General features: G+C 40.9%; 2 protein-coding genes across 5 annotated transcripts; one reads left to right on the top strand and one right to left on the bottom strand.

Moving 5' to 3' along the window:
- The first annotated feature begins 48 nt into the window (after nt 1-48).
- On the top strand, nt 49-6450 carry yipf2 (Yip1 domain family, member 2). Of its 3 annotated transcripts, XM_047801275.1 has the most exons (10): nt 49-180; nt 550-665; nt 833-885; nt 2016-2173; nt 2249-2329; nt 2414-2501; nt 2622-2738; nt 4398-4564; nt 5482-5664; nt 5990-6450. In XM_047801275.1, exons 3-10 carry the CDS (start codon nt 861-863, stop codon nt 6083-6085), a joined length of 915 nt encoding a protein of 304 aa, XP_047657231.1. In that variant the 5' UTR covers nt 49-180; nt 550-665; nt 833-860; the 3' UTR covers nt 6086-6450. The 3 variants fall into 3 exon arrangements, with proteins under 3 accessions (XP_047657231.1, XP_027027470.1, XP_027027469.1); XM_027171669.2 differs by lacking the exon at nt 550-665 and having other exon boundaries at nt 66-180; XM_027171668.2 differs by lacking the exon at nt 49-180 and having other exon boundaries at nt 274-665.
- Nucleotides 6451-7203: 753 nt separating this feature from the next.
- Nucleotides 7204-21431, bottom strand: carm1 (coactivator-associated arginine methyltransferase 1). 2 transcript variants are annotated; one of them, XM_027171667.2, is made up of 16 exons: nt 21217-21431; nt 17381-17506; nt 16948-17054; nt 16185-16289; nt 12933-13043; nt 12659-12836; nt 12484-12574; nt 11612-11693; nt 10704-10789; nt 10497-10586; nt 10260-10397; nt 10083-10172; nt 9849-9961; nt 9589-9669; nt 8932-9000; nt 7204-8746 (listed from the first exon to the last, which is right to left on the bottom strand). In XM_027171667.2, the coding sequence occupies exons 1-16, from the start codon at nt 21356-21358 to the stop codon at nt 8610-8612; spliced, it is 1746 nt and encodes a 581-aa protein (XP_027027468.1). In that variant the 5' UTR covers nt 21359-21431; the 3' UTR covers nt 7204-8609. The 2 variants fall into 2 exon arrangements, with proteins under 2 accessions (XP_027027468.1, XP_027027467.1); XM_027171666.2 differs by having other exon boundaries at nt 9571-9669; nt 21217-21430.
- Nucleotides 21432-21967: the final 536 nt, after the last annotated feature.

Here is a 21967-nt window from a genome sequence, read left to right as displayed (position 1 = left end):
TCACGGATATTTAGTGCACATACAAAGGGAGGACGGAAGCGTTTGAGATTCAGCCATTTTTAGGGCCAAGAGTTACATTAAACCGGAAGAACTATGATATGTTTGCAGTTTGTAAAACAGGTCAGGGGCTTGTAATTGTTTTATTACTTTAACAACAACAACAAAGAAAAAAGACTGAATGTAAGCTGAAGATTGCACACCACATTATTAAGTCATTATTAAATTCATATTACATTTAAAGCTGTAATATCAGTCATAATGACTAATGATTTTAGAGAAATGTCATTTATTTCCACATTATATATATATATACACATACACTGAACTCTAGGAAATAAATCATATATATATATATCACATATAATAAACGATGGTCTGTAGTCCAGGGTATAAAAAGTGCATCCCACGAGCTGAGATCAGTCACGTGACTTTAGTTCCATACCCAGGAACTGCAGGAACCGTCAAAGCGACTAGATGACGTGGAACCTGCGCGAGCTCAGTTTTAAACAGTCACGTTATTTACATGTGGTTTTTTTCTCATGAGGTTAGTTTCGTCGGTTAGGTTCAGTTTCTGGATGTTCAGATACAGCTGTTATATTTGATGTGAACGAGAGAATTGAGCTGTTATTAAAGGTCGAGAGAGGACCGACTGCTCCTCTTGTCAGGTTGGTGACTGTTTGATGAATCCAAGCTATATCCTGTGGGGAATAAACACTATTCTGGTTCCTGTAGAAGATACCAGTTTAGCTGATTGATATTACACTATAATCTAATACTATAGCTTACAGTCTGTTTAATGATCATTGCATTGACCAGATTATTATTTTTACAGTCACTATTTAAGACTCTGATCTCACACCATGGCTGATGAACTGAAGTTTCAAGGTGGGTGGTGAATAAGTTACAATGGCTAAAAAAAATCTATCTCTATATGCCTAACATTTGTGGACACCTGGACATCCATCACATCCATATGTTAGCTTTCCCTATATTATTGCCACAGAGCTGGAAGTGCACAGTTATATAGAATGTGTTCGTATGTTTAAACATGACAATCATTCTGCGCTGGAAATAAGAGGCCTAAACCTGTTCCAGCTGTGAACAAAGCAAGGAACATAAGGACATGGTGCACTAAGGTTGTAGTGGAAGGACTGACTGACACGACCCTACTGAACACCTTTAGGATGAACCGGAACACTGACTGAACCCCAGACCTCCTCAACTGACATCTGATCTCACTAATGCTTTTGTGGCAGAAATTAACACAACTCCTTCTTCTTTGTAGAAGTGTGGAAGTTATTATAAGGGCAAAGGTTATATCTGGAATGGGATGTTTAGTTGTCCACAAACTTTTGGCTATTACAGTATACAATCTGGTTATCTGTGTGTGAGAGAGAGAGAGAGAGAGAGAGAGAGAGAGAGAGAGAGAGCGAGCGAATATTTAACATAAATGATTCTGCATTATTACCCTATTCTAATTCCCCTATTTATGTATAAGCAAATGTGTTATATTGATTGTGTTAACTGCTTTGTACAAAAGGACAGATTTTCCAGCTGAAACATGTGTTCAGAGGGATTTGATCTAAAATGGATTAAAACTTGTGGAGTCCGACTGCACGTTGTCATTAAAACAACAATTGGGACGAAACAAATGCTAAGAAACTCTGAAATTTTTGTCAGTATTTTAAAGATTCACTCAAACATTTTGAAATTTTTGGACTCTACTGTACATACACATTGATACCTAAAGGCCATTGTAGTGTAACCAGTCCACCTCACTACATGTTTTAACAGTAACAGAAAACCTGAGATTCCTGAGGAAAGCCTTTACATATACTGGGAGAACATATGAAACTCCACACAGACAATAATCAATTCCAAATGTGTCATAGACTTGAAGTCTCCATATAATTCTAAGAGTTGAAAAGAGTAAAAATGAAGATCTTTGTATGATTGGGTAGGACTGGTAGTGTCGCTATAAACCTGCCTTGCTGTGTGTTCTTTACGTGCGTCAGAGTTTGAGGAGGCTGCAGATCTCCTGTCTGCTGACCCGGGCGCCTCCACAATCAGCGTCTCCACTCCTGCGTCTTCTGGTGCAGCAGCCACGTCTTCCTCAGATGTCAGACTGAACCTGTCAGATGAGGAGGAGGAGAACCAGCAGGAGAGCTCTGGGGTGTGTCTACCATCACAATTCAAACATCATTAAAGAGCTGGATGGTGATTGCTTATTGTATTGTTTTGATTGCAGTTACTCAGAGGTGAGAAGCAAACCAGCGGCTTCTGGACATTTGAATACTATCAGTCATTTTTCGATGTGGATACGGTACAGGTATGGAAAGTTGGGATAATCTAATCTATTTCTTTGTTTTGTTTTGTTTTTACACTTGAATTAACAAACCAATTCAATCCTTAGGTGTTGGACAGGATCAAAGGGTCGCTTCTACCTTTACCAGGACGAAATTTTATCAAACATCACATTCGCAGTAGCCCAGATTTATATGGTAAGGAACAGTGCTTGTTTTCTGCTGTTACTTATTCAAGCATTTCTAATCGTTTGCGAGCAAAAATGGCAGACTGTCATGAAATATTCATTGCACTTTTAATGCCTTCTTCTCTCACAGGGCCATTTTGGATATGTGCAACTCTTGTCTTTTCTGTGGCCATTAGTGGGAACCTCTCTACCTTTCTGAATCAGATGGGTGACCCACAATATCACTATAGACCACAATTCCACAAAGGTAAGACACATCAGATAGAAGAATATCCCACATGTGTAAAATCTTTTTTTTTCTCTTCACAATAATACTTTGAGATGTGGTTGTTGTAACACTACACCCTTACTTATTTTCTAATGACAGCATGACTTGTCATGTTTTGTCATTTATATCCTTTCTCTTATTGTTGTATTGTCTCTTAGGCAAAATCTGAGTGTTTGTTAGAAAGTGTTGACACAGGAGGCTGCTTTAAAAAAAATTACTTTAATAACATTTTAAATTTTATTATTAAGGGCCGTGTATCCACCACACGTCCATAACCTGTTAACATGCACGTTAATATAAAGCCGTGATTTCAATTCGGTTCATTTTCATTTGTAAAGCGATAACAATAACGGACAGTGTTTCAAAGCAGCTTTACAGAACATAAGAATTATAGTGCAAAAAGTATAAAAAGTTTATTATACAAAGAATAATATTCAAATACAAAAATACAAATCAAGATTGATATTACTTATATTTAAATATGTTAGTATTTATCCCTAATGAACAAGCCTGAGGTGACTGAGGCAAGTGTGGTGAGGAAAAACAACCTTAGACGGAAGAGGAAGAAACCTTGAGAGGAACCAGACTCAAAACGGAACTTCATCCTCATTTGGGTGGCACTATAGGGTGTGAGGGTGTGTTATAAACTGTTATAAACACTGGAGTGTTATGAATAATGTCCATTTTTTTTAGTCATATACAGTCTGACAATTGTGTATTGATTAGGTGGTTGTTGGAATCTTCTCTTTGAATGTCTAAAATCCCCATGAAGCAGAATCCAACTGGAGCAGGTACATCTCTATGTCTCAGGATCCTCACCGAGTTGGACTCTTCTCACTAAAGTTCTGAGATATTCATGAAGCAAACAGAACTAGAGGTGGTACAATCTCTCTCTGGATGCCTTGGGATGGGTAAAAAAGATTTGCCTTACAGCCAGAATTACTGTCTGCACTGCAAGACTTAACAACTTTGTCAGAACCTGTTTGAGATCAAATCAGATTCATTCCATTGGGATTGTGCATTCACCCATGCTGTGGTATAATTAGTGCTAACTTTCATTTCTGTATAATGAAGATGGATCTGTGGAAGTCCCAGCTGCAGTCCAGCGCTGTTTTTGAAATGAGTTTGGTAACAACTAAAAGTTAACTCTCTTCAAATCAATATGATTAATACTAGAGTCTCAAAATTATAGAGACAGTGTCTGTTTAATTAGTAGTAAAGACATTCTCTGGGTGAAATTTGGCCTCTATTTTTTTTTCCATCATTCACATTTATCAGACTGAAAAAAATATTACTTTGAAGACTTTAGCAGGAAGGAATTAGTGTCATGTCTGTAATGAACTGACCTATTAGTTCCTCAGGAGCTCTTGGTCGCACAATTCACATCCACTCGACTATAAACTGTTGTAGAAAGGCTGTTATTTACATTTACATTATTTCCTGTCCAGTGCCACCCAAATGAAGAGGAGTTCCCTTCTGAGTCTGGTTCCTCTCAAGGTTTCTTTCTTATATAATCTCAGGGAATTTTTCCTTTGCCACTGTCTCTTTACTTTTGTAAAGCTGTTTTGAGACAATGTCAGTTGTTAAAAGCGCTATGCAAATGAAATGAATTGAATTTTAAAACGTTATTTCCAACAGTGACGATCGCAGCGGTCACCGTGTTCCTGTACGCATGGCTCGTACCGCTGGCTGTGTGGGGCTTCATGACTTGGCGACAGAGCACCGCACGACAGATGAGTGCTTACTCTTTCCTGGAGACGGTGTGTGTCTATGGCTACTCGCTCTTCATTTACATTCCTACTTCGGTAAGTTTGACCATCGCCGATCCCGTTGAAAACTGTGGCTATGTGTGGTGGCCTGAAAAAACCCTTCACATGGACCAAACATAGGTGAATTTGTCATATATATATATAGTAGATGTGCGCCAGCTAAACTGTATTTCAGAATTAAAAAGAATCATGTGGAACAGGAAGCGCATCACAGTACCGAACCTTAGGAGGTGGTGCGACTGAATTGAACACGACTTGTACTCGGGCCTGCACTTGTTCAGGAACTTAAGTAACCTGCACTTGTTTTAGCTGATGTCATTAGTTTCCACATGCAAGGCATGATTGGCAGGAGAACATTTGGAAGACATGAAGTGAGGTTCATTATTCAGACACTGGAAGAAGAAAACATACCACAGCAGAAAAACAAGAACACAGACACACAATTGCAGCAAAATAGAAAAAACAAGTAGTTTTGTGTTCCCAGTGTGCTTGAAAATGATGATAGAAATTTGATGATTTGCACACTGGCTGTTGCCGGAGGTTTGGTTCTGTCTAACTCTGTTCTGGCAACTATACAAACAGCCAGTATCTGACAAATAGATTCATAAATTCAATTGATTAGGATCCATAGCTACCCAAAAATCTGACAGTCAGGAAAGACACGCAAGTTAAACTGTGATGTTTACAGACCAAAGCAAAAGGTAGAAACTAGCCTGAAGAAACTATCTTTTTGGTTTCAAATTAATGTATAACGTAAATTCATAAAGTTGTGATGTCAGTGTACTCTTACACAGGAAATACATTTGTCAACTCTTGTCAACTCTTTTTTTTTTCCTTTCTCCTTTATAAATTCAGTGGGACCTTCATACATATATGGTGGGGTTTCTTTTGTTGACTAAATTGTAAAATGACTTTCTGTGGAACCTCCTCCCCCTCTTACATATCCTGTTAAGATATTGTGGATCATTCCATTCGGTTGGCTGCAGTGGCTCTTGATTCTGATTGCCATGTCAGTCTCTGGCGCGGTCTTGGTCATCACCTTTTGGCCTGCGGTTCGTGACGACACCAAACCGACGGCGTTCTCTGTGATGGCAGCCATCGTGTTGCTCCATGCACTGCTGGCTGTCGGCTGCAAGGTGATTTACTCACAAATATATAAAACTAATGAAGCTATTCAATTTGATCATTAACAAACAATTCCCAAGTTGTCTTACATAATGTCTGTACCCAGAAACTGTTTCTCACTAAAACTGACTGGTATGGCGTGGATGCGAGACTCAGGCTGGTCATGTCCATGGTAGATTCTACTTTAGAAGTTATTTTGGACTTCAGACTAAATTCCACTTAACCTGCATCCTATCCTGGTTCGAGTTGGAGTTTCAACCCATAAGATCTGTTCTGACTTTCCTTATAAACACTCACACTCATCCTTATTGTACTGTATCTGATCTTCTGTTTCAGTTGTATTTCTTTGAAGCTGCAGCACAACCATCGCTTAACTCAACGCCTTCGAGCCTGAATCTCACAGCATTGACCACTGTGAGCAAACCCAAATAGCCCGTCACGAGCTCAGGTTTAGGAGGAAAATCCCCCTATTTGCTAATGCACTACTGACTGAACAGCTCATAAGTGAGATGGAGATGACTTCGGCTGCTATGCACCTGCTATTCTTTGATTAATTGGAAGGTGAAGCTTTACTCGGATTGTAACGTATTATACAGAGGTGGGAGATTTGAATGTCTCCATGCTTGGACAATGAATATACTGCTACTCGACACGATATATACCATGTTACTATTAAATATAGTGGGAAGTCACGGAGCAAATCTGCTATTCATTGGGAGTTAATGGGAATGGTTGCTGTTCTAAAAAAAATTTAAATGAAGGCTCAAATGTGAATAAAATGTATTACATCATGATAACTTCAGGCCTGAACAATTCTCTGATGTCTAACGTGCTGAAATCAAATGTGATGAAGGTGGATAATGATTCGACTGGTGTTGGGACAAATTTAACAAAAAAAAATAATAATCCAAGCAACTATGTTAAAACATCTTATGTACATTTCTAAATGCTCTGTTCAGGTTCCTTGCTCATTTAAGAGTACTTAACCTTATGATGACAAGGTAAACCAGGAAGTAAAACGCATGAGGGATGCAGCAGTAGTGCAGGAAATAAGTGAATCTGAAGGTAAACCAACAGATTTGGAACCTTACTATATTTGGTTTACTTGGTTTTTTTTTTCTTTAAACATTTTCAAACTTGTCCAAATCTGGGATTGAATGGCTTTAAAATTCACACTTTATTATTTAAAAAAAAAAAAAACATGCTTTGGCTCAAATAAACCACAGAGTCCATGTGGCAGTTCAGGGCTGGACAAAAGGAACAGCCGAATAAACAGCTTAGTATTTCTGCTGGAATTTATCCATTTAGGAACATGAATTAAAATTTGGAGCAAGTTTGGACAGGATTCAAACACGATTACCAAAAAGTCCAACACTTTCACTGCAAGCAGTATTAAAGCAAATTAAATCTATCCAAATGTCTTCTGTAGCCTGTGAAAATAATTGAAATAGGACAATTTGGAAGTAACGACCCTTCAATCAATGGTTACATGGGAAATAAGCAACTGTAAAGAGTTTGGCCTCTTTTACACAAGAAGCCAGACATTAAAGGAAAGTCTCCAACATTTAATTTGCATGTTTTTTTTTCCTTTTATCTGTTGCTTTTCTTGTGAAATGAAAGAAGAGAAAAAGGAAAGGGGGTTAATTCTACAAACTAACGTGATGTTTCTTCAATTAAAGTTTCTAAATCCAATCAACGGCTGAACGGAAAAGGGGAAAAATATATATATAAATGGGTGACTGGAAGCAATGCATACCTTCAAGAGTCTTTCTCTAGGCAATGCCCAGCATGGGGAGGTAGGAGATGTAGGGACAGGAAAAACGAGTTAGGATCAGGGGTCAGAGAGGTTTGACAGGTGATTACATTCACACAAAAAAAAATACAAGATCATGACACAGGTCAAACAATAAGGATTTGGGGGAATGTAAACTAGGATTCTGTCGATCCAAGCAATTGTCCTGCTGCAGTGGCCGACGGGTGTGTGCAGAGCCTGACATCCAGTTCATCCGTCCTCCTTCCAGAACTAATGCCTCCTAATACGTTCCAGAATTCCAGCATTGTGCCTGGACGGCCGGAGAGCGTGTGGATGCAGACCTCAGGAACTGGAGATTCCTCAAATGCTCATTAGCTTAATACATGGTTAGTTTTTGCTAACCTTGCTGCAAACAGGAGGGAACAGCTAGCTGCACATATATCTCAGGCTGTACTATTTATGAAAAAAGAAATAAAAAAATGAAAAGTGTTGCTCTGAAATGGAATGAGCTACAAGATGGGATCTATCTATCTAAACTACTTATCCTACAGGCAATGACAGTTCCTGAATGTTCCTGAAAGCCAGAAAAGAAATCCAGTCGCACTGCAGATGTTTAGAAAGGTCAAAGTGGCTGAGACTATATTTATACTAAAAGTTGATATTGCTGGACAGCTTGATATGATGTGGAGAAAACAATCAATCTAGGAAAAAAGATGACCCGGGAACAGCAAGTCGGCCCTGCCAAAAATCTCAGGTTCATTACAAACAGTCCATCACTGACATTTCTTTGAGTGTCCCTTCTATGAATGTACATCTGATAATTATTTACTTTAAAAAAAAAAAAAAAAAAAATTCTCCAAAGAACATTCCATCAAATCCCAAAGCTCAACAGTCCACTGCCTCCTTGTGGCTAATCCTGGAACTGCACTACTGTGGAGAAGGAGGGCGATGGCATCACATCTCCGACTGTTCAAGACAGAGAAAAGGCTGGCATTGTAGGGTGGGATGCAGGAGGGGTGGGGAGGACTGTGGTACTGAAAGAGACAGCAAGAGAGGTTTTATATATATTTATATACGAATATACATCGGGGGGAGGTAAGGTGACAGTCAGATGCTGCAGCACTGGATTTGGTAATCTGGTTTAGGCTGTGGTCAGTTTAGGGGGCTGGACATGCAAAGGGGAGGGCAAGCAGGGAGGGGGCCTTAGCTCCCATAATGCATTGTGTTGCTGGGGATGACCATGGGTGAGGCCATTGAGATAGCAGGACCGCCCATGGTGAACTGGTTAGTGACGGGATAGTGGGTGCTGCTGCTGTTCGGACCCTGCTGGGTTGTAGCTCCTGGGGAAGGGAGAGAAAAAAAAAGAAAAAGATTGAAACAATCTCCCTATTACCTCAGCAGTTAGCCGTGTATACCTGCAGAAACATTGTGATCAGCGGAACACTACTTCTTAACAGTGCTGTGAGAATACTGTATGCAGCAGATCTGGTATGCAGCAGTGTTCAAAAAAAAAGAACAAACATACCCTGGACAATTCCTGTGCTCATGATGGAGCCCATTCTGGAGTGAGTGTGGTTCACAATCCCCGTGTTCACTGTGAAAAGAGAAACCCGTTCAAGGCCTCCATTAAACTCCTGAAACCGTTTTTGTAAATAGTTTATGGAGAGTGATCTAGGCTCTTTTTCCATATATCTGTAATAATAACAGCATAAACATAAGCAGTGGTTCATGATTATCTACAGTTTGAATCTATTTGTTTTTTGCTCTAATCCCAGTGTCAGTGTCCTTGTATGAAACCTGAAGATTTCTAGAAGACCTGGCATGACTGCTACTTAAATTAGCATTTCATCCATTTTCTTGTATGACCGAGAGACCCGTCCTGTCCAGAAGATTTCTGCAGGCTTACAAGCGGCTTTCAAATGCACGATCACTGCACCTTTTCCTGTAGGTTCCTTCACTGTGACAAACCTGAATTGTACTTAGTCTGAATGCTGCTTTTTGGCAAAAATCAGAGTGGTTTTCAAGCAGCTTCTTTACCCCAAGTGGTAGAAATAGGGTCATTGTCTGGCACCTCTGTAGTTCATAATGGATGCCTGAATGTGCTCATCGGTGTGGTTTTATGGTGTGTGGGTGTGGGTGTGTGGGTGTCTGTGTGGATCCGTACATGCGTGCATGTCTGTACCAAGGGGGATGAGGTTGTTGTGGGAAACTGTAGAGCCACTGCCACCAATGACAGAGCTGAGGTCATAAGCTGTTTGCATTCCTGAAATTAAGAGACAGAAAAAGAGAGAGAGAATAAGAGAACAATTAAAAACAACTCGTTTGTAAACATCACAACGTAGTAATTAGCGTTTAGTTCAATTGTTTTTAAAGGCTTTCACACACATAATGAGTCCAGTACAGTATTCACTGTTCATGAGGTTGTGTGTGTGTGTGTATTACCTGACACAGCCATGCCTTGACTCATGCTATAGGCTCCCCCAGTGTTCCACATGTTCTCAGAGGGGGAGGTGTAGTGTGAGCCTGGAGGAGGGTTAGGGCTGCTGCCTGTATATCTGTGCAAACACATTGAACAAACAGAGATGAGATGGTGTTTCCTGCTTCAAGCAGGCTGTTTAAACAGGATTATAAACAAACACGAGTAATAATTATACTATAATAAAAATGCACCGTCACCTGAAAAAGGGGTTCTTCAGATCCAGGAGGTTGCTGGACTTGGAGCCAGTCTGATCCACTTGAGCAACAATACTGATGTCATAGCTTTGCCTAGAACAATAAAATGTTATTTGAACTGTAAAAACAAAACTTACTTTCCTGGGAGTCAACATTATTATTATGATTATTAAGTGTAACCTCTTGTTGGCGATGAGCAGGGCCGTGCCCGACATAGTGTCTCCTGCTTTGGCGAAGAGTGGCGACTGCAGCAGACAGCGCACCTGATACCAATGAGTCAGGGGCTCAGTGGGTGCCGTAGAAAGCCACACAGTCATCCTGCATGAAGAAAGAACAATTTTTAGCTCACACCAAATATTTATGCACTCAGTTTGCTTAGATATGCCTCAGATAAATATGCTGGCACACAAAACTTACACAGAGCCCATAAATGCAACGTCAAACCAGAAAGCCAGGCCGTGCACCAACCCTGAGTGCATCATATGGAACTTAAAGGGGATCTCTATCCTGGATGGGGGAAAACAAAACAGATTGTCATTCCAGAACCTGTTTAATCCTTTAGATTGGGAAAAGGAATGACAGCACTGAATGATAAGCCAGTACAAATCATTATAAACAACATACTTATAAAGGTCCTCCTCTTTAGCTTCTAAAAAGTTAACTGTATATTTCACAGACTTGGCCATCAAGATTCGGATGTCAAACGTGTCCTGAAAAGAAAGCACACGAAAAGCACTAAGCATTATGTAGAATTTATGGACCAATGAGAAGCAAATAAAAGGTGGTGGCATAGCTATCCTATAAAATGGCCCCTAGTGTCTACAGTGATACAGAGATTGGGTATAAATATGGCCCCTAGAATCTGGTGATGCAGAGAGTGGGTATAAAATGGCCCCTAGAATCTGGTGATGCAGAGAGTGGGTATAAAATGGCCCCTAGAATCTGGTGATACAGAGAGTGGGTATAAAATGGCCCCTACATATCCAAGCCAACAAGTGGTTTTCTCAGCCACATAATACTTTTGTCCTGATGTCATGGATTTTTCCTCATCGTGCTTTATATATTTTGTGGATTATTTGTACAAGTCAAAACTAAAAGAAGCATCAACTGTTGCCTCTTTAAGATCACAGCTTTATACACAAACGGTACAGCTGATTCCACCTAACCTGTAAAACATGTTTTCAAAGCCATTGTAAATGGAAACAACATATTTCCTTGATTGCTGTCTACTTTGCAGCAAAAGGCTTATTATGCTTATGATACACAATGTGAAGTCATTGCTCTCACTATCAAGATCAATACAATATCAATATACGTTTCCTTCTTTGTTAAACTCTGATAGTAAACTGACCCTGCAATTCCTCAACATATCAGGCTCCCAGAAATCAGATCTGGTCCTTGCAACACTGCTGAGAGCGAGCATATGCCTGCACGGGCACGCACACACCCACTGACTCTACCTACCATCTAAAACATGTATAATGTACACACACACACACCCAATCTCCACAGTTTATAAACACCCTGTTTACCACAATCGGCTGTCTGAAGTACTCGTCTACGGCAGCTCCCCTCAGTGCAGACAGATCCACCCCATGGAACGATGGCTGGTACCTTGAAAACCACACAAGATGAAATGTTAGGAGTGTCTCGTCTTTATTCTTTCAGATTTATTCTGTTTAGAGGCTTGTTCATGTCTACGAGAACATCCACTTACACAAAAATAATAGCACTTCAGTCAACTGATGGTCAGAATACACTCTGCATGAGTCAGATTTTTTGTCCCTAGTGCTGCTACAAATAGTGAAGAGTAGTGAGTTTCTAGTACTGAGGTAGCAATACTACATTTTATTTTGCCAACATAAACGATCTAGAAGATTGACATTTCTGTCCCGATCTGAGGTCACTGGATGCTGGCTTTGATATGTGCTGATTTCAGATCTTAATAATTCCTTTCAGCTTGCTCAGAGAGACCATACAGAAGTTTTGTACCACAAAAGCTCTGATTTCTGTTTGTGCCTCACAGTGCAGTTCACACCTACAACAACCCTAATGAACAGCATTTGCTCAGAACAGGACTGACACTACCTCACTCAGGTGCTACCAGAGGAGAGTTTCGGTGTGACGGTTTTATTCTCACATGTTTTTGCAAAGCCGATTGGAACACACGGCAAGCTTCGATTCAAATGAACGATCGGTGGTAGCTCAGGCAGCAAGCAAACAAAACCACGATGGAGAGTTGTGTGCAAGGGGAAACATCAGACATGTTAGTGAGTGCAAAGCTTTGCTTCTGTTGGGACATACTAGTAAAAGCTGCCCAAATGTTTCCTTTTCTTCATTTTTGCTTACAATATAGTTTAAAGTTTAAAAGGAGAAACAACTGGCTCTCACTACAGACACTCACCAGAAGTTGGCTTTGGTGAACTGCTCCATGTAGAGCTGCTCGTCTGTAAAAGGGGCGAGGTGGACATCTCCAATGGTGGGGAACATTTTACCTAAAAACACAAATCAAATACAAGTCAGCAATATTATAAGAAACTGACAGTTTGAGCCTGAAATCTCACACACACGCTACTAACCATTCGGTTTCAGGAATTTCTTGGCATGCAAGTAGCTCTCCAGCATCCTCTCGTTAAACAGCATATAGCCCATGGGCTCGGAGATGATGATGTCCACTTGCTCAGGCAGAGTGATCTCCTCCACCTTTCCTGGGATTACTGCCACACGCTCCGTCAACCTGTTACTGTTCACCAAAACCTGCACAACACACATGTCCAAACAGCCATTTATATGCTGCCATAAAGTTATTGTGTTAACATGACAGCCTGGACAAAGGTGTGTAAGGAGTTGCACCTCTGCATGCTGAGACATAGTGCTGGCCTCCACCGCATACACCTTACGTGCACCAGCCTGAGCCGCGAAAAACGACAGGATCCCTGAGCCACATCCCACATCCAACACCACCTACAGGATCGAAAGAGGGCAGAAGGGTAAAATAACTGCATCCAAACCAAAAGATTGATCCAGAACTAATCTTTAATTCCTTCTCAGGAATAAGCAAGGATTTCAGAACACTGGGTCGTTTGTTAACACACACACTACGGAGAACTTCATAAGATTCGTAACGAAAAAACAGCATTTCAGAGAGAACAAGCTGCAAGTCTATTTTTCAGTATGGACACCAGACCATCAGCAACACAGAACTACAGTGATGGACATTTCTAAAAGATGAAGTAAGCGACCATCAGCTGAGCTATGAAAGAAAAAACATCTGGACTCCACACCTCATCAGCAAACTAATAATCAGTGTCAAGTGTTGCTCAGCATGGGGAACCAGGACGTGCACTTCCAGACAGAAATAATCTCAAACCTCAGTTTCAAAAGAAAGGAAAGGGGGAGAAAGTACAGATTAAAACATGGTTTGAACAGAGTCTAAATGTTTCTTCATTTTTTGTTTAACAAGCTTCTATAACCTGGATGTGATAAATCACTTCAAACTATATCATTTTAATTGAAACATTGTTCGATTCCAATATTTTTTCCGGATTTATGCCATCGAGGTCTTTATAGTTGCTAATCTATAATCATTATAATCTACTGATTCACAAACATTATCTAGATTATTGAGATTGAGATAAAGACGATACGTTTAAAAACTTTTTTGTAGTGATTTTATAACTCCTTTAAATGTCTCGGGTCAGTTTGACCCCAGCAGTCGCAAAGGGTCCGAAGAGTGAACATAGAGCGTGAACAAATGTTTATTTTGTACAACATAATGCACAGAATTCTCATCTGCTATAATTAAGGGGGGGGGGGGGGGGCTTGTTGAGTATATAAGGAAAATTTTGATGCTGAAAAGACATTTCAATGCCAAATTTGTAGTGCTGCAACTTTAACTGTCTCTTTCTTTTGTGTTCTCTCTTCAAACCAGATAATTTAAATGAACATTTAAACACAAAACAAATCTAATTCCTGTAATAGTTCTGTATTCTGCTCTGGATAAGTGCACTGGCAAAGACAGGACAAAACTCAGGAGCAGGTAAAGTTATGAGAAAAAGGCTATAAAGTGCAAACAATATACATTCACCATCCACTGGAACCTGTACCCCTACACATTGGAGGTGTGATCCAATCACGTGGCAGCAGACGTGGAGGAACATTCAAACATCAGAATGGAGGAAAAGTGTAATCATTGTGACTGACTGTGGCAAGGATGAAGATACCAGATGGGCTTGTTTTAGAATGTCATATGCTTCTGATCTACTGGAAATATCACACACACAACAGTCTCTAGAGTTTACGCAGAATGATGAGGAAAAACAAAAAACACTGGGTGAAAACATTTTGTTGCTCAGGAGATGTCAAAGGAAACGAGCCAGTTGACTCGAGCTGCCAGGAAAGATGAAGTAACTCAGTTCTTTCCATTCTTTACTAGCATGGTGAGCAGAAAAGCATCTCAACACACACAAAAGTCAAAATTGGAGGTGGATGAGCTACAACAGCCACCCCCAAAAAATCCCATCTCAAAACAGCCTCACAGACCCCCAACTCCTGCTCTCACCCACCATCCCCCAGTTTTCTATCCAACCACAACGATTTTCTATTTAACAAAAAGCTAAATTAAGAGAGTGAATGCAATATGAATAATTAAGAGGCGGTAACTAAATCTGACAACTGACATAACTGACAACTAAAATTGCATCTGGCCATTTAATTCGATTGCACTGAAATGACCATACAGTACATTACAAAATCAATCACAACAACAACAACTTTCTACTTCAGCCTGTTTCAACACCATGTGTCCATTAATTTGAGATTAATGTTTTAACAAGATCTATTTGAATATTATTTTCCTTTGTTTGGTGCGAAATCTGCACTTTTTTAATACCCGACAAGTAAAAATGCATTCTACTGCATTACAATTCCACAACACATACTTCACAATACATTATACAACCATGTATATGTGTATGGTGGGCTGGTGTTACTTGTCTTGTGTCAGGCCTGCTGGTAGATGCCCCATCAATTTTTTTAAGCCACCTGTCCATGGCGGCTTCTCCCCTCTGTGTGACAGTTCTCCGAAAGAAATGCGCTATAAACAAACGTACTGGCTGTTTTTAAAGGAAGGAGTAAAATGGCGGCAAAATAAAAATGCACATAAGGTCATTTAAAACAATTTAGAATTTTAGCCTTATTTTTTCCTGGTTTTAGTAATAATAATTTCTATATACACAATAAAAATAAAGATGGGATGGATAACTTAATTTTTTATAATTATTTTACGCACCCCCTTCAATTACGCCACGGACCACTAAGGGTCTGTGTACCTGTGGTTGAAACGTTTACACCAGCGGTGTCCAGCTGATTTACATTAACGTTACATTTGGCAGAAGCCTGTATCCAGAGCCACTTACATTTTTACCTCATTTTACTACAACTGAGCAAATGAGGGTTAAGGGCCTTGCTCAGGGTCCCAGCAGTGGCAGCTTGCTGGACCTGGGAATTGAACTCGCAGCCTTCCGGTCCAGTAGTCCAACATCTTACCCAATAGGCTACCACATCCCCAGTGTTGAGAAACACTGTTGTAGCGCACCCACCTCAAGGTTTGATGTTCAATGTGTGGTGCGCTTCAAGGTGTTTTTCTCCTAACAATGACTGTAGAGAGCTATCAGAGTACAGACTTCCTGTCAGCCCAGACCAGGCTGGTCATTCTCATCTCACTTATCAACAAGATGCTTCAGCCTGCAGACCCTCTGCACAAAGGATGCTTTTTGCACCATTCTTTGTAAAGCTCTACAGACTGATGTGTGTGGAAAATACCAAGAGATTTTGAAAACCCAACAGCTTCTGAAATACTCATAGCAGCCTATCTGGTAGCATCAACTTTAGTCCCAGTTAAAGTCAAAGATCATAATCAGAGATTTTATCAACTGTGATGTACGATGTGAACATTTCCTGAAGCTCTTGACATGTATTTGCATGGTTTATTGGCTGGACAGATATCTGCATAAATGTACGTGTGTACAGATGTTTCTAATAAAGTGACTGGTGAGCAAACATGTATACGAGGATTAACGTAGCCGACACCACGGCAGAAAATACCTTGTCCTTGAAGTCGGTATGGTTCTGGAGAATGGCCCGTTGATAGGTTCCAGTTCGTACATAATCCTGCATCATGTTCTGCTGCTGAGATAGGTAGCCATAGAACTGAAGGACAACAGGAAGTGAAGGAAATATAAATATTAGTATATTTTTAAATACTGAGCCACATGAACGTTGAAGTTCTTCTGGGAACATATGCTACGATGTGTATCACAGACTCCGTAAACTCCAGTAAATCTCTCTGCCTCTGCCAAAGCATCAATTGTGTTGAGACTAAACCTTGATGCGGGACAGTAACCCAAAACACGAGCAAATGAACAGGATTTTGATTCAGCAGAGAATCGAGCTTTTCACAAGACCATCCCATTCTCAAACCTAAACTTCCTTGAACGGTCATAGGGTGAGCTGAGAGAACGCAGGACCCAGGAGGATGTGGAGAGATTCTGTATTAAGTGGTGAGATCAAATTCCCCTTATCATGCATTATATATAAAGAAGATTCAGTGCTGGTATGTTGTTAGGAGTAAACTGGACCTAGTACTTGAATACAGAAGTGCCAACAGAAATATCTTCTTGATTAAGCTTCTGTTTTGCTTGAATACACTTATTTCAGTTGACTCTTAGTTTTTTTTAGTGCAATTAGCCACAAAGTCTTTTTCGTACTCATCCTTATCAAGGACGGCATTTGCACTGGAGCTTACTTTAAGGCACACAATCATACACTCACAAACCCACAGCCTCCCAATAAGCAGGCAAAAACACACCTGAAAGTACTGTACCGCCGAGGACTCTTCTGTCCTCTCGCTGAACACCGAGTGCTCATTCAAATGGCCGCGGCAGTTCTTCAGCAGATTGTAGAAGGAGGAGAAATCTGTGTGTGACCAAAAGCAGCAGCAGGTTTAGAGTTGACAACAACCGCGATTACACTACGTGGCCATCCACCCATGTGTAGAACTGTAATACAAACATTCTAAAAACGCTGTGCATTTCAAAATGGTGAACAGCTCAGGGTAATCGCACAGATGGTGTGATGTTTAGATGTCTAAAATAACTAAAAATAGCTGAACGTATTGCTGTGCGCTCGCAGGTACACAATCTAATTGAAGACTTCCTGTGGGTTGCTTATTTCCACAGAAAGCTTCAGGAGCACACGTTTTTTTTGGCAGTGTGTAGGCTAACGGACTGAGAGAGGGTTACCTGTGGGGGAGGCAAACTGTAGAAGCACACTGTTACAGCCCAGTGTTATAATGAAGGACTGCTTCCCAACACGACTGCACTCCGTCTCCCGTGACAATGTACACTTAAACACGCTCGACTCCTCATCTGCAGAGACAACATACGTTAAAAGGTCAAAACATAGCCATTATATTATTTAGGTCCAACTCCCAGACCAAACATTTTTGGGTAACTAACGCATGCTTTAGGACAGCAAGCTAACACACACAGTTTCATATTCCTAATTTTCACACACTCTACTCAGGTCACTAGCATTTAATACAGCGTCTCGGCTGATCCAGGATTAAACCTAATGCTATTGATAGCCCACATGAACATACTGGACCAAGTCCTGTGCTTTACAAAACACCGGGGGGGGGTGGGGGGGGGGGGGGGGGGGGGGGGGTTATGTGCAAATAAATAAATTAATCAATTAATAAATCCTCCTAAAACTCTACACTGAGTAATTATTTATCAGGTTTTTGAACATTTAATTACTGTTTAACTGTAAACGTCGAAACTATTAAAAACATCCGTAAAAAAGTCAACAGCTTTGTTTCTGCCACAGAATTTAACTTCTGCATTCAGCAGCATTGTAAAGCCCACAGCATGTATCTAGTTCTCTGTTTTAAACCCAACAGTCCTATATTTTGCATCCAAAGGCAAAACTACATCTAATAAAAGCATCCAGAGTTGCATTATTTGATGTTGGTGTATTGCGCAGAAGCATACACCGACAGGTCACTAGCTCAGACGCTCAAAACAAACAGAAACTAGGGCTGGGTTTTTGACTCTCATGGTTCTATTGTTTAAGTTCTAAGCTTTAAGACTATAAATAAGTCCGAAGGCAGACGGAGTATCACCTTTATGTGCAATGTGAAAGCAGAACAGTGCGGCCAAAACATTGGCAACAACTAGTTGACGTTGTGAGAGGGCACATAGATGATGTGCTACATTAGCAGCTTTGCTAGAAGCAGATGTTAACCACAATAGTTTCCCTTTGTCTTTATTTTACACTCAAACCTGCAGTAGTCCACTTTGTTACTTACTTGCACAAATAACCATGAGATGCACAGAACATGCTTAACAAAAAAAAACAACAACCATGCATTAAACTGTGGCCTTTACAAAAGTCTATCAAGTTGCTGAGAAAACCTGGAAAACTGGCAGCTTGTCTGATCTTAGTCATCCTAACACACCTTTTACCAGCTTCCTGGATCGTGCTACATTATAAACTACAACTTTTAGCAGTTAGGTCAGGGCAACCAAAAGGCAACACTTACACTGGGTGATCTATGTAATGAATTTATCATTTGTCCATGTGTACTTAGAGAGGCCATGCATCTGTCTGCTTTAGAAACACAGCACCAAGAAGAAACAGACACTTTCTCAGACACAGTGGTGACTGAAACTGCAGGTTCACTAAACAAGAAATGTCACTTTGTCAAAAAACATTAGAGCTGATAGACATATCAAATCAATTCATAGTCATGGAAAGGTTTCAGTGGTGGCTCAAGCGGTTTAATGCTCTGGGTTATTAATCAGAGTTCAAACCCCAGAACTGCCACTCTGCCACTGCCGGGCCCTTGAGCAAGGCCCCTAACCCTCACTGCTCCAGGGTGCTGTATCATGTTTGATATGAAAGATGGAGTTGTGAATTTTTTTTCTTCACAAGTCCCATAATGTAAACATGACAAAAACTGTTCTTCTGTTCTATTCTATAAATTATCAGTGAACTTCAGCGAAAATTCTACACATGGCGTCTGATTGGACAGAGGCTGTTCAATAAAATTCTCTAAAAGCAGCTCACTTTGCTCCCATTTAAAGAAAGAAAGAGAAGGCAGGTGATGAAACTTCAGTCTCACACATTTCTCAAGATTAATTCCAACTATAAGTGGATAAAAACCATTTATCAATAAATTAACAATTTGCACTGCCCACAAATTGCTATGGTTTAGGAAAGGCTTTTATTTGGGGGAAAAAAATACCTTCAGGGTGGGAACAGCAACTCCATTTTACAATTTATTCCATACTTAACCAACACCTTCTGACCAATCAGATCACAGAATTCATAAGCACTGCGGTAAAGAGTAATTTCCCACAAAAACAAGAATGCAGAAGCAGGTTACTCTTCTAAAATTCCCTCATAAACCATACATGATTGCACGGTTGTGAGGATCTACGGTCACTACATCATGCTGGTGCTCGTTTTATTTTGGGTCTTTGGAACAAAGGTTGTGATTATTACTTTTCAGATTTACTTTCAATACGTTGTATATGTGTTTTCAGTTCATGACTCGAGAAGTGTTTAGTACCAGGAGAGGGTCACTGATTCCCCCCAACATTAAGCGACATCTGTGTAGGATCACGAACGTGCTGAACCAGATGGGACTAAAATAAGAGTTTGGCAAAACTCAACAATGAAAAAACACAACAATGGCCAATAGAGATGGAAAAAATTGCAGGTGCTGTCTGAAACTGCCCCAGAAACCCTGGATAAATTTAGTCCTGTCTAGATAGGGTTATACAACTTCATAGAAACTCCTTCTGTAGTAAGAGGAAAACATCCTGATAAAGTAACTGAGCCAAAAAGAGCTTCTGATGCTTTTAAACTCGCCAGTGTGTTTTAGAAATGAACAACAGGCTGCTGTAGCTGTGAGAATGTGCTGTGGATGCAGAGGTTAAGCTTTATATCTTGGTCACGGCACCATTTCTTCACCCTTTTCTTCTCGGGGGCATCAGTTTGGTGTGAACAAAAGCGGCAGCGCTGAATGAGCAGGCGGCCGGAGAGCCGCTATTGTTCCATACAGAACAAAGATGAATGCCTAAACACCGCAGGGAACAATATAAAGATCCAGCGTGGTCTACCAAACCAACAAATGTTATGCTACACTGGTTTATATTAACTGTTTTTCCACCACGTCTCTAATAAACGCTGGTGTGCCGCGCGTGAAGGCACGAGCGCCGTCAATCACGCTTCAAAACAAAACAACGCGCGTGGAGGCAGTCGGCAGGCGCGTGATTCGATAAATACGAGCACAAAGACTCGTCTACAGGCAAAAATATCAGCAATTATATAAAGGTTTTTTATTTGTTTGCGTGCTTTATGTGCAAACAACAGCAGAGAAAACACGTCCAGTCAACTTTCTGACTAGGCGCGAATCCACATCAAAACGCTAGCTAGCTGCATATTTTTTATCCTACCCGTATACCGACAAACCCAGCCCCCTGGGGAGGGCCTTGCTGCTAAAACCCCGGTTCCTGAGCTCTGATTGGCTTATACAGCGTGCGCTACGGCGCATTCTCAGATATCCGCCAATCGCAGAGCACAAGGCGTGATTTTTCGGAATGCAGGTGGGAGGAAAATATAGCTACTGCTACTTAGCCTCCAACAACATGCAGTGTTATTGTCCAGGACAAAGTTAACACTAAGTTGTGGTTCTAATCGGTGCTACTCAAAATAGACGGTGTCGGGTTTAATATGAATGTAAAATGAACTTTCGACACTTTGAGAGTAAATGTGTAATCAGTGTATCCTGCTAAACACAATGCGAATAACCCGAAGCATCAGCGTGCTAAATAAACACGAGTGTGTCTAATAACCCCGAACACAGTGCACACCTACAAATAGTACAACAACCAACATCATATGCTCAGTGACATTTAGCTGCTAGTTTCACATGTGACCAGTGAAGGAACAGCGCGGCGCTGCCACTCGCTTGGTGCTGCTAGCACGCTAGGCTAACGCGGCTAGGCTAACGTGGCTAGGCTAAGGCCGGCCCGGACACAAAGGCTAAAAAAAGCAGGAATGTACTCACTGTTCGAGAGGTTTAAAAGCGCCGCTTCCGGCGTGGTCTTCACCTCCAGCCGCAGGGGCTGCTGCTCGGAATGCCGCTGGATGTCTCCGTTGGCGTCCCCAATAGAGAGGAGCCGCACGCCGGGAAACACGGACACCGCCATCTTCGAGCTCGCGCAGAGAGACAGCAGCTCGCACCAGCGCACCACATCCAACCGCGCGGAGAAAACGGCTGTCTCACTGCTGCCCCCCAACGGCCACACCACAACACACCATCTGCACCTGATAGAACATGACGTGATTTGTCCTCGCTTATTATAAATAGCACTTTATACAAACTTCAATTGCGACTTAACTAATAGATTAATTTTCTGCAGCTCAAAAAGCCTTGACCATTAAACGTTAAAATAAAGCACTGTAAAATTCAAAGAACCTTCTTAGAAAATTCTGTTAGAAGAAAGTAATCACAGCACGAACCTGGAATAAACTCTGCACCAATAGCAGCCAAGCTATTCATTCATACCTGGGGGGCATCAGCAATGTTTTGGGAGGTGGAAGGAAACTGGAGAACCTAATAGAAATGTGCACACATGGAGAACATGCAAAACTCCAGATGGACAGTAACATGAGCTCAGGATCAAAGTGAGAACTGCGATACAGCAATTCATCATGCTGCTCAACCAACCATCTGAAACCAGAAGTAATCTCTCGGCTGACTTTTAATTTATAATTCCTTATAACTTTTAGTATCAATTGCATTTCCAGCTGTGTGA

The sequence above is a fragment of the Tachysurus fulvidraco genome, chromosome 15 (assembly GCF_022655615.1).
Source record: "Tachysurus fulvidraco isolate hzauxx_2018 chromosome 15, HZAU_PFXX_2.0, whole genome shotgun sequence".
NCBI lineage: Eukaryota > Metazoa > Chordata > Actinopteri > Siluriformes > Bagridae > Tachysurus > Tachysurus fulvidraco.
The sequence above is the reverse complement of the archived record's forward strand: the minus strand, read 5'-3'. Positions and strand labels throughout refer to the sequence as shown.

Excerpts from the sequence above, each read along its gene's own strand:
- yipf2 (XM_047801275.1), top strand. The coding sequence starts at position 861 with ATGGCTGATGAACTGAAGTTTCAAG. Across the intron at positions 2,502-2,621 it reads CAGTAGCCCAGATTTATATG|GGCCATTTTGGATATGTGCA; the intron begins GTAAGGAACAGT and ends CTTCTCTCACAG. Across the intron at positions 4,565-5,481 it reads TCATTTACATTCCTACTTCG|ATATTGTGGATCATTCCATT; the intron begins GTAAGTTTGACC and ends TATCCTGTTAAG.
- carm1 (XM_027171666.2), bottom strand. The coding sequence starts at position 21,358 with ATGGCGGTGTCCGTGTTTCCCGGCGTGCGGCTCCTCTCTATTGGGGAC. Across the intron at positions 9,962-10,082 it reads CTGAAGAACCCCTTTTTCAG|ATATACAGGCAGCAGCCCTA; the intron begins GTGACGGTGCAT and ends GTGTTTGCACAG. Across the intron at positions 8,747-8,931 it reads GAGCACAGGAATTGTCCAGG|GAGCTACAACCCAGCAGGGT; the intron begins GTATGTTTGTTC and ends TCCCTTCCCCAG.